This window comes from Rhinolophus sinicus, linkage group LG01 (genome assembly GCF_036562045.2).
Source record: "Rhinolophus sinicus isolate RSC01 linkage group LG01, ASM3656204v1, whole genome shotgun sequence".
Lineage (NCBI taxonomy): Eukaryota > Metazoa > Chordata > Mammalia > Chiroptera > Rhinolophidae > Rhinolophus > Rhinolophus sinicus.
This window is the reverse complement of record NC_133751.1, coordinates 78,221,918-78,238,211: the sequence shown is the minus strand read 5'-3', so window position 1 is coordinate 78,238,211 and position 16,294 is coordinate 78,221,918. Positions and strand designations below refer to the sequence as shown.

General features: G+C 35.0%; 1 protein-coding gene across 7 annotated transcripts in view; it reads right to left on the bottom strand.

Annotated features, from left to right (window-relative positions):
- Nucleotides 1-16,294, bottom strand: part of SENP7 (SUMO specific peptidase 7) — a 115,601-nt gene that overhangs the window by 80,196 nt on the left and 19,111 nt on the right. For all 7 annotated transcript variants that reach the window (XM_074332581.1, XM_019711204.2, XM_074332590.1 and 4 more), the window contains one exon: nucleotides 13,996-14,093. In XM_074332581.1, the coding sequence (XP_074188682.1) occupies nucleotides 13,996-14,093 (98 nt within the window). The remainder of the gene's footprint in view (nucleotides 1-13,995; nucleotides 14,094-16,294) is intronic.

Below are 16,294 nucleotides of genomic sequence, written 5' to 3'. Positions count from 1 at the left end.
AAGGCTCAGGCTCCAAAAACACCTGAGAAGACCTTAAGTTTACAGCTCACACTGAACTTTGACAAAGAGACAGCCTACAAAAAATCAAAACACAAAAATAAATTTAGAGGCGGCCAGATGGTTCAGTTGGTTAGAGCGCGTGCTCTTAACAACACGGTTGCTGGTTCGATTCACCCATGGGATGGTGGGCTGTGCCCCCTGCAACTAAGATTAAAAACAGCAACTGGACTTGGAGCTGAGCTGCGCCCTCCACATCTAGATTGAAGGACAATGACTTGACTTGGAGCTGATGGGTCCTGGGAAAAACACACTGTTACCCAATAAAAGGCTGATACTCACAAACTGGCTAGCCTCAATCCACACTGTGGACTCTCCTAAAATCTCTGAAAGGTCCACAAATACCAAACAAACAGTAGCTGTCCTGTACCTCCTGCTAAACAGCCCCCAGCCCAGCACTACTGGCAGCCAACCTCAGTTCACAGCTTAGTCTCTCCCAGGCACTTCCATACCCAGCACAGGCAGCTGCCAACCACAGATCACTTTGTAGCTCCCTGGGCTGGACATAGGCAGCAGCTGACCTGGGCCAGCACCAGAGCTCCTTCCAAGAGACCCCAGAACCAACACACCCAGTTTCAGATCACACCTGATCACCACCCAATTAGCTCCACAAACAAAGGGTGGACTCAGCAGGCACCAAAACCCGCTACAGCAAATCACTCTGTGAAATCAGCCCCCACACAACAGCTCCTCTGCTTTAGTCATGGCCAGTCCTCACAGGTAGTCAGACTGAGAATCAATTCCACCCACTGATGTGCCAACAGCAATCAAGACTGAAATACAATAGGAGGGAACCCACAACCTACACAAGTTCAAGGATACCACTGGATCTTAAGTAACCAGGGAAAATGGACCACTGGGCCTCACAGGACACCTACTACAGAAGGCACCGTACCAAGACTGGGAGATGCAGCAGATCCACCTGGTATGTAGAAACAAACAAGGAGGCAGCGAAAATGAAAAGACAAAGAAACATATCCCAAATGAAAAAAAAACACAGAAAAATACTCCAGAAAAAGAAATAGAGACAAGCAATCTACCAGATGCAGAGTTTAAAACACTGGTTATAAGGACACTCAATGAATGTAGGGGAAGAACAGATGAATCCAGTGAGAACTTCAACAAAGAGATATTATGCATAAAAAATGACAGAGAAGCCATAAAAAGGAACCAGTCAGGACAATCTGTATGCCTTTTATTTCCTTTCATTGTTATATTGCATTAGCTGGGACTTCCAGTACAATGTTGAAAAAAAGAGGTCCAAGAGGACATCCTTGCCTTGTTTCTCATTTTAGTGGGAAAGGTTTTACTTTCTCATCACTATATATGATGTTAGCTGTGGGGTTTTTTGTAGATGTTTCTCATCAAGTTGACAAAGTTCCCTCTATTCCTAGTTTGCTGAATGGGTTTTTTTATTTTTATTATGAATGGATTTTGAGTTTTGACAATTGCTTTTTTCTGCATAGATTGATATCATCATGTACTTTTCTTCTTTAGCCTGTTGATGTAATACAATTATATTACTTGATTTTAAGTGTTGAACCAGTCTTGCACACCAGAATAAAACCCACTTGATCGTAATGTCTAATTCTTTTTTATATATCGGTAGATTCAATTTGCTAATTTTTTCTTGAGTATTTTTGCACCTATGTTCATGAGAGGTATTGGCCTGGAGTTTCTCTTCTCGCAATGTCTTTGTATGGTGTTGATGTTATTGTAATGCTGGCCTCATAGAATGAGTTAGGAAATATTCCCTTTTTCATCTTCCGGAAGAGATTATAAAGTATTGGTAAAATTTCGTTTTCAAAGGTATGGTAGGGGGCCGACCCGGTGGCTCAGGCGGTTAAAGCTCCGTGCTCCTAACTCTGAAGGCTGCCGGTTCGATTCCCACATGGGCCAGTGGGCTCTCAACCACAAGGTTGCCAGTTCAATTCCTCGAGTCCCGCAAGGGATGGTGGGCTCTGCCCCCTGCAACTAAGATTGAACACGGCACCTTGAGCTGAGCTGCCTCCCGGATGGCTCAGTTGTTGGTTGGAGCACAGGCTCTCAACCATAAGGTTGCCAGTTCAATTCCTCGAGTCCCGCAAGGGATGGTGGGCTGTGCCCCCTGCAACTAGCAACGGCAACTGGACCTGGAGCTGAGCTGCGCCCTCCACAACTAAGACTGAAAGGACAACAACTTGAAGCTGAACAGCACCCTCCACAACTAAGATTGAAAGGACAACAATTTGACCATTGTTCCCCAATAAAGTCCTGTTCCCCTTCCCCAATAAAATCTTTAAAAAACAAAAAGAAAATATTTGTAAAATAATAAAAAAACAGAAGCAAAACAAAAAACAAAAGAATTCTTGAAAACAAAGAAAAAAATTATCAAGTGTTGACGAAGATGTACAGAAAATAGAACCCTTGTGCACTGTTGGTGGCAATGTAAGATGGTGCAGCTGCTATGGAAAATAATACGGTGGTCCCTCAAAAAATTAAAAATAGAATTGCTAAATGATCCAGCAATTCCACTTCAGGGCATATACCCCAAAGAGTTGAAAGCAGGGTCTCAACAAAATACTTGTACACCCATGCTCATAGCAGCATTATTCACAATAACGAAAACGTAGAAGCAACCCAAATATACAATGAATAATAACTGAGGAATAACTCAGCCTAAAAAGAAAGGAAATTCTGACATGTCACGACCTGGATGAACATTGGGGACTTTATGCTAAGTGAGATAAGCTAATTACAAAAGGATAATTACTGAATGATTCCACTTACATGACTTATACAGTTACAGCAGTCAAATTCGTAGATAATAGAAAGTGGAATGGTAGTTGCTATGAGCTGAGGGATAAAGGGAAAATCGGGAGTTATTGTTTAACGGTTCGTTTCCATATTACAAGATAAAAAGAGCTCTCGAGATGGATGGTGATAATCTTCGCACAACACTATAAATGTTTTTAACACCATTAAACTATGTACTTAAAATGGTTAAGATGGTAAATTTTATGTTATGTCCATAATAAATTTTATGTTTTACCATAATAAAAAAAGAAATACATCTGCAAAAATCATAAAAATTTATAATTAAAATTGATACATGTTGTTCTATGATATACCAATAAAGTTGATTTTTTTTAAAGAGAATAAATAGCAAACCTGAATAGTTCTATAACCAGAACCAATACACACACACACACACACACAAAATAAGGTATTACAAAACAACAAATACTCATTTACATGTCACTGAGGTAGAAACAGATTTTTAAGAAGTAATAAACAATGAGAAAAAGGAAATTGAGAGATTGCAAGTTCATTTCCTTAAAAAACAAAATACTGATCCCAAAAGGGCTCAATTTCTCTCCCATTTCAAGGTCTGTTATGGGTTGAATCAAAAAAGACATTCTAAAGTCTTAACCTCCATTACCTCAAAGTGTTACTTTATTTGGAAATATTGTCTCTACACTAACCATGTTAAACTCAGGTCAACAGGTTAGGCCTTAATACATTATGACTGGTGGCTTTACAAAACAGAGAATTAAACAAAGAAACAGACATACACAGGGGGAAGATTAGGTGAAGACACACAATGAAAACATGTAAATACAGAGGACTGCAGTGATGCATCTAAAAAACAAGTAATGTCTGAAGAAGATGGGAGAGAGACATGGAGCAATCCTTCCCTGACGCCTTCAGAGGAAGCATAGCCCTGCAGACACTTTGATTCACATGAGATGTGAAAGGATTAAACAAACAAATCAAAAGGCAGAGACTGTCCGAGTAGATGAAAAAAAAATCAATATCTACTATGTTCTAAATGTTTGTTTCCCAAAAAAATTCGTATGTTGATATCCTACCCCTGAGTGATGGTATTAAGAGGAGGGGCCTTTGGGGGGTGACACAGTCATGAGGCATCATGAATGGGATTCACAGGCTCCAGAGAGAACCCTTCTGTTCTATGACACAGAGAAAAGATGGCTATTTATGAACCAGAAACCCTCAGCAGTCACTAAATCTGCCAGTGCCATGATCCTGGACTTCCCTGCCTCTGGAACTATGAAAAATAAATGTTTGTTGTTTATAAGCCACCTCGTCTACGGTATTTTGTTATAGCAGACCAAACAGACAAGACAAGATCCAACCATAGGCTCTCAACGAGAGACACACTTGGGATTCAAAGAAATACATAGGTTCAAAGTAAAAGAATGGAAAAAGGTATACCAGGCAAACAGCAACCATAAGACAGTTAGATTGGCTACATTAGTACCAGATAAAATAGCCTTTAGAGAAAAAAAAAAAAGAAATCATTAGTACAGACAATAAGGGACATTGCTCTGAGAAAAAGGTTAATTCATCAGGAAGAAACATCAATTATAAATACACATATGCCTAATAACAGGACCACAAAAATACATTAAGCAAAACCTGACAAAACAGAAGGGAAAAATGGACAATTCAGCAATAGTTCTATCTTAGTAATGGATAAAACAACTGGATAGAAAATCAGCAAGGCTACGGAAGGCTTAAAGAATGCTCTCAACTGATTAAATCTAACAAACACAGAACACTCCACCCCAACAACAAAATACACATCCTTCTCCAACACATGAAACATGCTTCAAGAAAGACCATACACTATGCCATAAAATGATTTACTTACAAGAAGTGAAATCATACAAAATGTTCTAAGACCACAATGGAATTCATATAACAATTAACAACACACAAATAAGTCAGGGGATGTAATGTGCAGCATGGTAACTATAGTTAATACTATATTGTATGTTTGAACGCTTCTAAGAAAGTAAATCTTAAAGTTCTCATCACAAAAAAAGTGCATAACTATATGTGGTAATGGATGGTAACTAGAGTTACTGTGGTGATCATTTCCCAATATACACAAATATCAAACCATTATGTTGTATAACAAATTAATATAATGTTATATGTCCTTTATATCTCAGTTTTTAAAAATTAAAAACAGAAGAAAATATTTGAAATTTTAAAATATACAGAAACTAAACAATACATTTTAATAATAAATGGGTCAAAGGAGAAATCATATCAGAAATTAGAAAATACACAATCTGTAAAGTCCCAACCAGAGCTACGATATTGTGATTTTCCCTTATTCCCATACCTCGGTGTCTATATTCTGCTGGGTTCATTCTCTCTTCCCAAAATGTTTTTCACTTGTGATGGGATAATTTATTATGCAGCAATAGGATCCTAATACAAGTGTGATCGAATCTGAAACTGTGAACTACCTCCATGTAGCTCACATGGCATCTAACAGATGTCAATAGCTTTCCCTTGAAAATGTAAAATATCCCAAACTGCTCTGTAAGTATGCAGTGCCTCCAAGCACCTCAGTACAGTTTAGGAACTGTGGCTCTAAGATACAAAGAATTTCTAAAGACAAAGAAGGATAATAATGAATGTCAACTACAAATTTATACATACATACATATATGTATATGTATGACATATATATACATATGTATATGTATGTATATGTATACGTATATATGTGTATATATATACGTATATTGTTACAAGAAGCGGAGTACAGCATTAGGAATAGGAAATGTAATGGCTGTGTGCGATGTCAGAGGGATAGTGGATGGGGGAGGGGGACTGACACAGTGTGGGGGATATAAATGATAAATGTCTAACTATTACTTTGTTTTGTGCACCTGAAACTAATAAATAAATAAATGGATGAATGAAAAAGAAGCATATTAAAGAATGACAAAAGGGTAGATACCCCCAGGAAGATTTATGAGTTCTAAATTTGTAGGCATCTAATAACATAGCTTCAAAATATCTAAAACAAAAAAATTTTTTTAATTTACAGAATAGCAGAAATAGACAAATCCACATTTGTACACCTCTCTCAATAACTGATGGAATAAGTGTACATAAAACTTAGTAAAGATAAATGTAATAGGAGACCACTGTAAAGATTTAAACAGAAGAGTCGCTGATCTGATTTACATTTGAAAAACATCACTCCGCCAACCATGTGGGGAGCAGACCTCAGGGGGACACGCAGGCCGCTGCAGTCATGCAGGCGGAAAAGGAAGGGCAGTGGCAGCAAAGAAGTAATATTCCTCTTGATGTGTGCTTTTGTAAACAGCCCCTGCCTCCTTCCAGTTTCTTTGGGATGTTCCACTAAGCCTAGTCATGACAAGCAGAGCCCTTTTTGACGTAAGATAATAAATACAGTTTTGGATAAACTCTAGCTGGAAACTTTCCCAAACGGGAAAACTCTAATAATTCCCATAAACCTTTGTCTCTGAACCCAGTTCAGAGACCCAACCTACGTTAAGTTATCACATGGAGGGACCCTTTAGGACTGGATAATTTAAAAGACAAAATCGGTACTGCTTAGGTGACTTCCTGTAGCCAGCAGAATAATAACAACATCAATAATAACAATAGAGTTTACTGAACACTTCCACTTTGTGCCAGGCATTGTGCTAAATGCTTCAGGAACTTATCTCACTTAATCCTTACAACAACCAAAACCCATTTTAAAGATGGGGTAACAGAGGCTTGAAGAGGCTTCAGAACTTATCTAAAGCCACCCAGTGAGTCAAGTAGTGGAGACAAGACTAAAATCCAGGAAAAAAAGAAAGAAATTAGAAAATACCTTTGAGATTAAAGAGAATTAATGAAATGCAGCTAACAGCAGAGTGCTATGAAAAAACATTTAACTGTAAATGCGTCTATTAGAAAAGACAGATCTCAAATCAATAACCTAACCATCCACCTTAATAAATTAGAAAAAGCACAAATTATGTCCAAAACAAGTAGAACAAAGAAAATAAGATTTTCTTTTTAGTGCAAATAAAATAGAATATAGAAAACCAATAGAGAAAATTAATTAAACCGAAAGTTGGTTTTTTTCAAAAGATCAACAAAAATAACATCTTTAGGTAGACTGAACACAAAAAAGTGGAGACTCAAATCACTAAAATCAGAAATGAAAAAATGGTCATCACTAACAATATTACAGAAATGAATTAGAAGGGAATACTATGAACAAATGTATGCTAGCAAATTGGATAGCATAAATTTCTAGAAAAACACAAACTACCGAAACTGACTCATAAAAAAATAGAAAATCTGAATACAGCTATAACAAGAAAAAATTTGAATATGTAATTTGAAAACTTCACACACACACACACACACACACACACACACAAGGCTAATGACCAGATGGCTTCACTGGTGAATTTTACCAAACAGTTAAAGATGAATTAATACCAATCCTCCAAACATCTCCAAACAGAAAACAAAGAAAGAGGACATTTTCCAACTCATTCTATAAAGCCAGTATTATACCAAAGCCAGACAAAGACAACATAAGAAAACTACGGACAAATTTCCCTTCTGAATACAAACATAAACATCCTTAACAAAATCTTAGTAAATTGAATTTAGCGACACACAAGAGATTATAAATCAGATTCAGTGGGATTTATCCCAGGAATGAAAAGTTTGTTTAAAATCTAAAAATCAATTTATGTAATACATTATTTTAATAAAGAATACAAATTACATGATACAAACGCAGAAAAGGCATTTGACAAAAATCCAACACACATGCCTGATAAAAAGCCTCCAACAAATTAGAAATAGAAGGTTAACTTACTCAACATTTAAAAGGGCATGTCTTGGCAGTTCAGTCGTAGGCAGTGTTGTTCTATTGCTATAATAAAATACCATAGACTGGGCAGCTTATAAACAAGTATTGACTTCTCACAGTCTGGAAGCTGAGAAGTCCAAGTTCAGGGTACCAGGCAACGTGGTCGGATACTAGTGAAGGCCTCCTACGGAGGTGTAGACTGCCAACTTCTACTCTACGTGGGACTCACATGGGACTAGGAAGCTCTGTGGGGTCTCTTTTATAAGGGCACTAATCCCATTCATGAGGGCTCCATCCCCATGATTTAAACACCTCCCCAACGACCCCACCTCCAAATACCACCACATTGGGCACTAAGATTTCAACACATGAATTTTTAGGGGACACAAACATAGCCGGGCATCTATGAAAAACCTATAGCTAACTTCATACTTAATGGTAAAAAGACTGATGCTTTCCCTCTGCGAGTGGGAACAAAACAAAACAAAGATGTCTACTCTCACACATCTATTTCACATTGTACTCACTGTTCTAGCCAGAACAATTAGGCAAGGAAAACAAATTAAAGGCATCTAGTTGGAAAGGAAGAAGTCAAACTGCCTTTATTTGCAGATGACATGATCTTAAATATACAAAATTCCAAGGAATCTTACTAAAAATTTTAGAACTAGTAAGACTTAAATAAGGTCATAGAGTATAAGGTCAACATACATAAATCAGCTGAATTTCCATACACTAGCAATGACCGGTCTGAAAATAAAATTAAGACAACAATTCCATTCACAACAGCATCAGAAAGAAGAAAATACTTCAGGATAAATATAACAAAAAAGTCTAAGACACTGAAGACTACAAAACACTGTTTACAGATTATTAAAGAGGACCTCAAGACACCTCATGTTCGTGAATTGGAAGACCTAATATTGCAAAATGGCAATACTCCCCAAAGTGGTCTACACATTCAACACATCCTCTATCACATCTTTCTTGCCTTTTTTGTTAACATTGACAACCTGATTCTAAATTTCAACTGAAAATGCAAGAAATCCAGAACAACCAAAAACGTCTTGAAAAATATAACAAGCTTGGAAGACTTCCCAATTTCAAAACTTACAACAAAGTTTCAGTAAATTTAAGTGCATATCTCAAAATGGATAAAAGACACAAATCTAAGAGCTAGAACTATAAAACACTTAGAAGAAACACAGGAGTGACCTCAGATTAGGCGACAGATTCTTAAGATATGATAACAAAAGCACAACAACAAAAGAAAAATAGATAAGTCGGACTTCAAAATGAGAAAAACTTCTAAGCTTCAAAGGACATCATCAAGAAGTGAAAAGCTGAATGAGAGAAAGTATTTGCAAATCATATATTTGATAAGAACTAGTATGAGAATACTTGAGGTGTGATTAAAAAAATCAGTAAATGTTTGAATAAAAAAATTATTACAGTAAAAGACACATTGTCATTAATACCCCTCAAAATACTCCCCTTCACTTTGAACACACTTATCCCATAATTTTTGCCACTTTATGAGGCAGTTCTATTAAGTCCTCTTCTGTGAGTGTCTTTAGTTGTGCTGTCGTGGCGGCCTCTATGGCCTGATGGACTCTATGTCCTGAATCGGTTCAAAATGTTTACTTTTCATGGTCCTTTTGACTTTGGGGAAGAGCCAGAAGTTGCACGGTACCAGATACAGTAAATAAGGTGAATATAGACACACTGTAATGTTTTTATTTGACAGAAATTGCCATACCAAAAGCGATGTATGACACGGAGCCTTTCTGTTGTGATCACAAAATACGGAGAATGCTGCTGCCGAGTGCCATCCAACTGAACAGCAGGGACCTTCAATACAGGAAGCAGCATGTCAAACCTTAGTAACAGTGTGTGACAAGTTTCCACTTGTTCAGTGCAGTCAGTCAGGTGTGAGCTACAGTTGAGAGAAAGTGTGTTTTAAAGTGTACTGTAAATCATCCTCCATCATGACAACACTCTGTGTCACACACTGCTTCTGGTACGGCAATTTCTGTCAAATAAAAACATTACAGTGTGTCCTTATCCACCTTATTCACCGGCTCTGGCACCATGTCACTTCTGGCTCTTCCCCAAAGTCAAAATGATTCAGGACATCAAGGCAGCCATGACAGCACAACTAAAGACACTCACCAAAGAGGACTTCCAGAACTGCTTCAGAAAGTGGCAGGAACAATGGGATAAGTGTTTTTGAAGAGAGGGGGAGTATTTTAAGGAGGATTAATGGCAATGTGTCTTTTACTGTAACAAATTTTTTTTTTTATTTAAACATTCACCGTATTGTTTGATCACACTTCATATAAAGGACTCTTACAACTCAACAACAGAAAGATAAACAATATAATTTTTAAATGGGCAACAGCTATAAATAGACATATCTCCAAAGAGGATACACAAATGACCAAAAAGCACATGAAAAAATACTCGACATCATTAGGAAATTCGTGTCAAAACCACAACAAGATACTGTTTCACATCCAGCAGGACATCTATGGAAGACAGAAAGGGAAGGAACCAGGGAAAATAAGTATTGATAAGTATGTGGAAAAAGTGGAAACCTCACATATTGCCAATGAGAATGTAGAATGGTAGAGCTGTTTTGGAAAACAGTTTAGCATTTTAATTCCAATCCCAAGAGAAATTAAAACATTGATCCACACAAAAACTTGAACAGGAATGTTTATGGCAATATTATTTACAATAGCCAAAAAGTACAAACAACCTAAATGTCCATTAACTAGTGAATGGATAAAGAACAAATACCCATACAATGGAATGTTATTCAGCAACAAAAACAAAATACTAATACATGCTACAACATCAACCTCAAAAACATTATCTCAGTGAAAGAAGCTAGATACAAAACAGCATATTGTATGATTTCATTCATAATACCCAAAAAACCCAAATCTATAGACCACTAAAAGATTAGTGGTTGCCTTGGGCTATAAGTGAGACTACATACAGTTTTGTGGGGAGGAGAGGGAGGAAGGAAATGTTCAAAAGTTTAGATTGTGGTGATGGTTGTGCAACTCTGTAAATGTACTAATATTATAGACTTAAATGGATGAATTTTAAAGCATGTAAGTTACATTGCAACAACTGTTAATTTTTTTTAGGACACTGAAAGGTACTGCGATCTTCAAAAATGAGATCAAACACAGCAGATAGGATTGGAGGTTCTAAAGTAATGCAACTATAAAGGGATTTTTTTCTCCTCTCCAGATATATTTCTTTTTTTTTTTGCTTTTACTTCCCTGTACAGACTAGCAATTTATGAAATGGTTCAGATAGTCTAGCAGAACTCAGTAATACAAGTGATTAAAACAAAAAATTAAATCTAGTAATATTAAAATAGCTTTTCCATAGACATACTAACAATATTCCTCCACATTATAATGAATTAGAACTAAATGTCCTCTTCTGTGAAGTAAGGCCAATACTATTTATATCTCACAGACTTGTGAAAATTGAGATAATTCAGGTTTAACCTACTGCCTGGCATATAAGCACTCGATAGATGTTAGCTGCCATAATTACAGAGGGTATTCAGATCCAGCCTGATAATATGAGTCATGGATTCTATTATTGATATTCCAAAAGGAATAATTAGTGGGGTAGGAAGAATAGCGACTTGATAAGAACGTTATGTTACCAGAAAACTAAGTCCATAAGTACAAATTCTATAAGCTCATTGGTAGTGAAAATGGTATCAATAGAGGGGGAAAAAAATTCCAGGAGAATAAGCAAGCCAAATTGGTACTTGTCTAAAAATACTCGATCCACCCAAGAGAATTTTACAAAAATATGAACACATGCCCCTTGTACCATGAAACAAATATGTGACAATTTCCCATCCCTATTTACTTTTTTTAATAAAGTCACTTCCTAACTCTGCCTATTAATTTAACTCTCACAACCAAATTTCATTCAAGCAACTCATCATGTTCTATCCCACCTCTGTTTCCAGACATTCTAACCATCCCAAACATTTCACCCATCTGAAACTAGTAGGTAGAAGATGTAGAAAATGGTTAAGAATCAAAAGCTCCAGAACCTTTAGTAAAGCTAGAGAAAAACCGGTTTAAAGTACAGTGTCTTTTCTAAGCTTATGTCACTAGGATTTGGTCAGGTCCTCCCAATCATACATTAGATATTATTCAAAAAAAATCCCACTTTTAAATATGCAAGCACATTTCCTCAAAAACACAGTGTAGAAGCATCTTATGAACATTTTAACTTTGTGAATTTAAATTAATGCAATATAGCTATTAATAAGTAATAAAGTATTACTCCAGGCACAACTTTTGAAATAATACAAAGCCCTCCAAATTTAAAAAATATGTCAAAAATCATGTATTATTCCAAAGCTGGCTAGCTGAGTAAACTATAAAGCTGCTTACACTATTGCCTACTGGTTGCATTACTTAGACCAATAAAAAGAATCATCCACCTTCCTTTGTCAGGACCATGTTAACAACAGTGTTCTTTCTGTGTTTTAAAAACACGATAATTTTAATCACTGCTGTGCTTTTATTTCAATATCCACTGCTACTAAATTTTAAAATCTTCTTTTGTCCTCTAATAATGTCATTAAGTGGACATCATAGTCCTAATGCAAATAACATGCCTGAAAATCAGTATCTTTGGAACAGAAGTCAGATGTGGTAAACTCTATAAGGAAAGCTAAACAATTGCCACTTTATGCTAGGCCAATAATTTTGGAAATAACAAACTGGAAAATATTAGATATTAGAGATAATGCCTGGAAATTAAAAGGTAATATTAAAGGAATAATACGTTACAATAATCATAGATTGACATGCTCAAAGAACCTGTTCCCACCACTTTCCAAGAACTCTTATGGGAAAATGAGACTTGAATGAAATAAATTTTGAAGTATGCAGGGTTTTTAGGATATTTCTCCCATAAAATAAAACAACCTTATGTATGCAAACCCTCAGAAAAATGTTTTTTTTTTTTTTTTTTTTTTTTTTTTTTTATAAAGATATTTATTAAATTTATTGAGGTGACAGTTGTTAGTAAAATTACATAGATTTCAGGTGTACAATTCTGTATTACATCATCTATAAATCCCGTTGTGTGTTCATCACCCAGAGTCAGTTCTCCTTCCATCACCATATATTCGATCCCCCTTACCCACATCTCCCACCCCCCACCCCCCACCCCCCTTACTTTTTTAATTAAAAAAAAAATGATTCCGCTACTTCTATCACTCCATCTCTCAGATCAAATATAACTTTTGATATAATCATAGCAATCTTTGGAAAAACCAAGTCTATAAGTTGAGTTCGTGGCTATTCTGAGGCTCAAAGCAAAATCACTGCATCTATAGAACTGCCCTATTCACCTTTACAATTTATCCCTTGTATGGTAGACGGTCAGGAGGTATATAAACTTCTGTGGAGTCACAGATACATTTTTATATTTCCTACAGACAAGACGACTACCGTATTTTGCTGTTTACAATGTGCTCCCGTGTATAATGTGCACCCACATTTTTGGCCCAAACTTTCACGGAAAAAAATCTTTTGTTTTAATTTTTCAGTACCCATGTATAATGCGTATCCTTATTTTTCTCTCACAAATTTGGGCAAAAAAGTGCACATTATACATGGCAAAATACGGTAAGTAGCTAATAAAGTACTCTGACATAAATCCAAGAATTGGTCTTCTATTTTGTGTGATCTCCCAACAACGGTAAAGTTTACCTTGCTGTTGTCACTTTTTATTCATTACTATTCTAAAAGAAAATTCAAAATTTCAACACCCTTTTGTAAAATAACAACTTTCTAATCATTTACTGATGTCCAAACCTGAAATGCTCTTAAGTTCCTTCTGATAACTACAATCTGAATCCCCCGAATATTTAATTCCAGTATAACCATAATGCATTAATACATGACTACAGGAACACAGCTGCTAAATGGAGCATGTTTTTGACTGCAGACCACAAATGATAAATCAAGCGTTATAATGTCTATATGTAACTCTTGCATTATCAGCTAAATCTTATCAAGATGTTCCAAACTCACAAATACAAGGAGTTAAGATGACAGAATCACAGAAGGTTAGAGTTTGGAAGGAACCTTAGAGGCCACAGAAGTTAATCCTTACATTTTAAAAGTTGTGGTAATTGAGACCTAAAGAGAATAATGAATCACCCATGGTCACACTATTTACACATAGTATGAGCCCATCCTACGTCACATACACATGTATCTTACCTTTCTGGTGATGTGTTAGAAGTGACAGGACGCCCACGGACACCTTTTTTACTTTTATGGTCTAGAGAGAAGACCTTGTTTCTTAGGCTTCTGTCCCACTAGGAAAAACAAATGGAATTTTAATAATAATCATAGCAATATGACAATGAAGATGCACTTAAATTTTCATTTTATTTAGAAATTCGAAATAAACAGCCAAATTAATAGTAGTTCACAGAGGGGGAAAAATACAATCTACAAAACATGTGCCTCTTTTGCTAGTGCAATAATAGTAGGAATAGATTTTAAAATTTCAAGGCAATTTTTGTCAGGTAATCAACTTTTTGAGATTCTAAAGCTTACATAACTATAAAAATTTTTTAATGTGTCTAAAGGAAATAATAAAAATTATTACATGTCAAGTTACATAATGCCTGTGATTCTTAATTAGCTGCATTTATATTAGGTAGGTACAAAAGTAACTGCGGTTTTTGCAATTATTTTTAACCTTTTAAACCACAATTATTTTGCACCAAACTAATAACAATTTGAATGCATTACAATTACAATTGGTTTCTCATGAATTGATGCATGGAAAATTTTACGAAAGAGTCGGACATTTTACTAACAGTATAGATTTAATCTGACTAGAAACAAAAGTTGAAATTAATTTATTTAATACACACTGTGAATCTAGATAAATAAACTATTTATTTTATTTCTATGTATCAGTCTCCTTATCTGAAAATGGATATAATAATAGTAGCTATCTCACAAGGATGTATGATGATTACATACATAGTAAGTTTAAAACACTGTCTTTCTTGAAGAGATATTTATACACCCATGGTCACAGCAGCATTTGTTCACAAAAGCTAAAAGTTATAAGCAATTCACATGTCCCATCAACAAATGAATGGAAAAACAAAATGTGATATATATATATGATGAAATAAAATGAAATACTATCTGGCCTTAAAAAGGAAGAAAATTCTGACATGTTACACATGGATGAATCTTGATGAGTGTTAAACATTAGGGAAAAAAAATTATATATATATATATATATATATATATATATATATATATACACACACACACATACACACATACATATATACATATGTATACATATATATGTGTATAGATATAGATATATATCTATACACACATATATATATATACATATACATACATACATACATATATATATATATATATATATATATATATATATACACACACACATCTCCCCAATTCCTGGCACAGAGCTCCAAAAACCCTTGTAATTGCCTAAGTGATAAGAGTACTAACTATAGTACATGTCAGTAATAGCATAACATTTTTTTCTGAATATTTTCCATCTGCAATTGATTGAACCTATGGATGTGGAACCCATGAATATGGAAGGGCCAACTATATATAATATATATAATTTTTACTCTATAATAAATTCAATATTCAAACATAAAGAAAAATATATAAATGCAAAGAGACAAAATTTTATTAAAATAATATCTTTTTTCTTCCTATTAAATTGGCAACAATTATACTGTGTGATAACACCCAGTGCTAGTAAGTTTGTACAAAAATGGGAGATCTCATCGATGACAATATAATTTGGAGCAAATTTTCGCAGTATCTATTAAAACTTAATACACAAACTCCCTTAGACCTACTCAAAATTGATTCCCTGTATGTAAAAAATGATGTTCACTGAAACACTGCTTCTATTACAAAACTCTGGAAACAACCAAACTGTCTGAGTGCATTAAGTAAATAAATTATAGTATACAGTATATCTTTGGAGTGCTACAAAACCATCAAAAATTAAAGAGGCAGATCTAAATGTGTCAAAACAAAAAACTTTAAGGTATATTAACTTAAAAGAGTAAAGCACAGAACAATATGTATTTCATGATCCCTTCTGTGCAACAATCAAAAAAATAATCAAAATAATATAAGCACATATACATTTGTTTTTTCTTTGAAAGGAATGAAAAAAAAAAACTGTTAGTTGCCTTTAGGAAAAGGAGAGGGAAGGATTCTTTGCTTCATCTTGTTGTCCCTTTCTATACAGCCCAAATTTTCTAAACTTATATAAATATTTTTTATTTTTATGTCAACAGAAGTCATCTGGTCCCATTTATTATTTCCCTTTTTTGTACCTTGCATTAAAAAAAATGAATTATTTAATAATTAAATTTTTAAATAATGTTAAAGCAACTAATACTAATGACAAATCTTTCCTCTGAGAACAAGTTATAATAAATAGTTAATTTTTCTTGTCTGCAACATAGAAACACATATATTCAAGGTG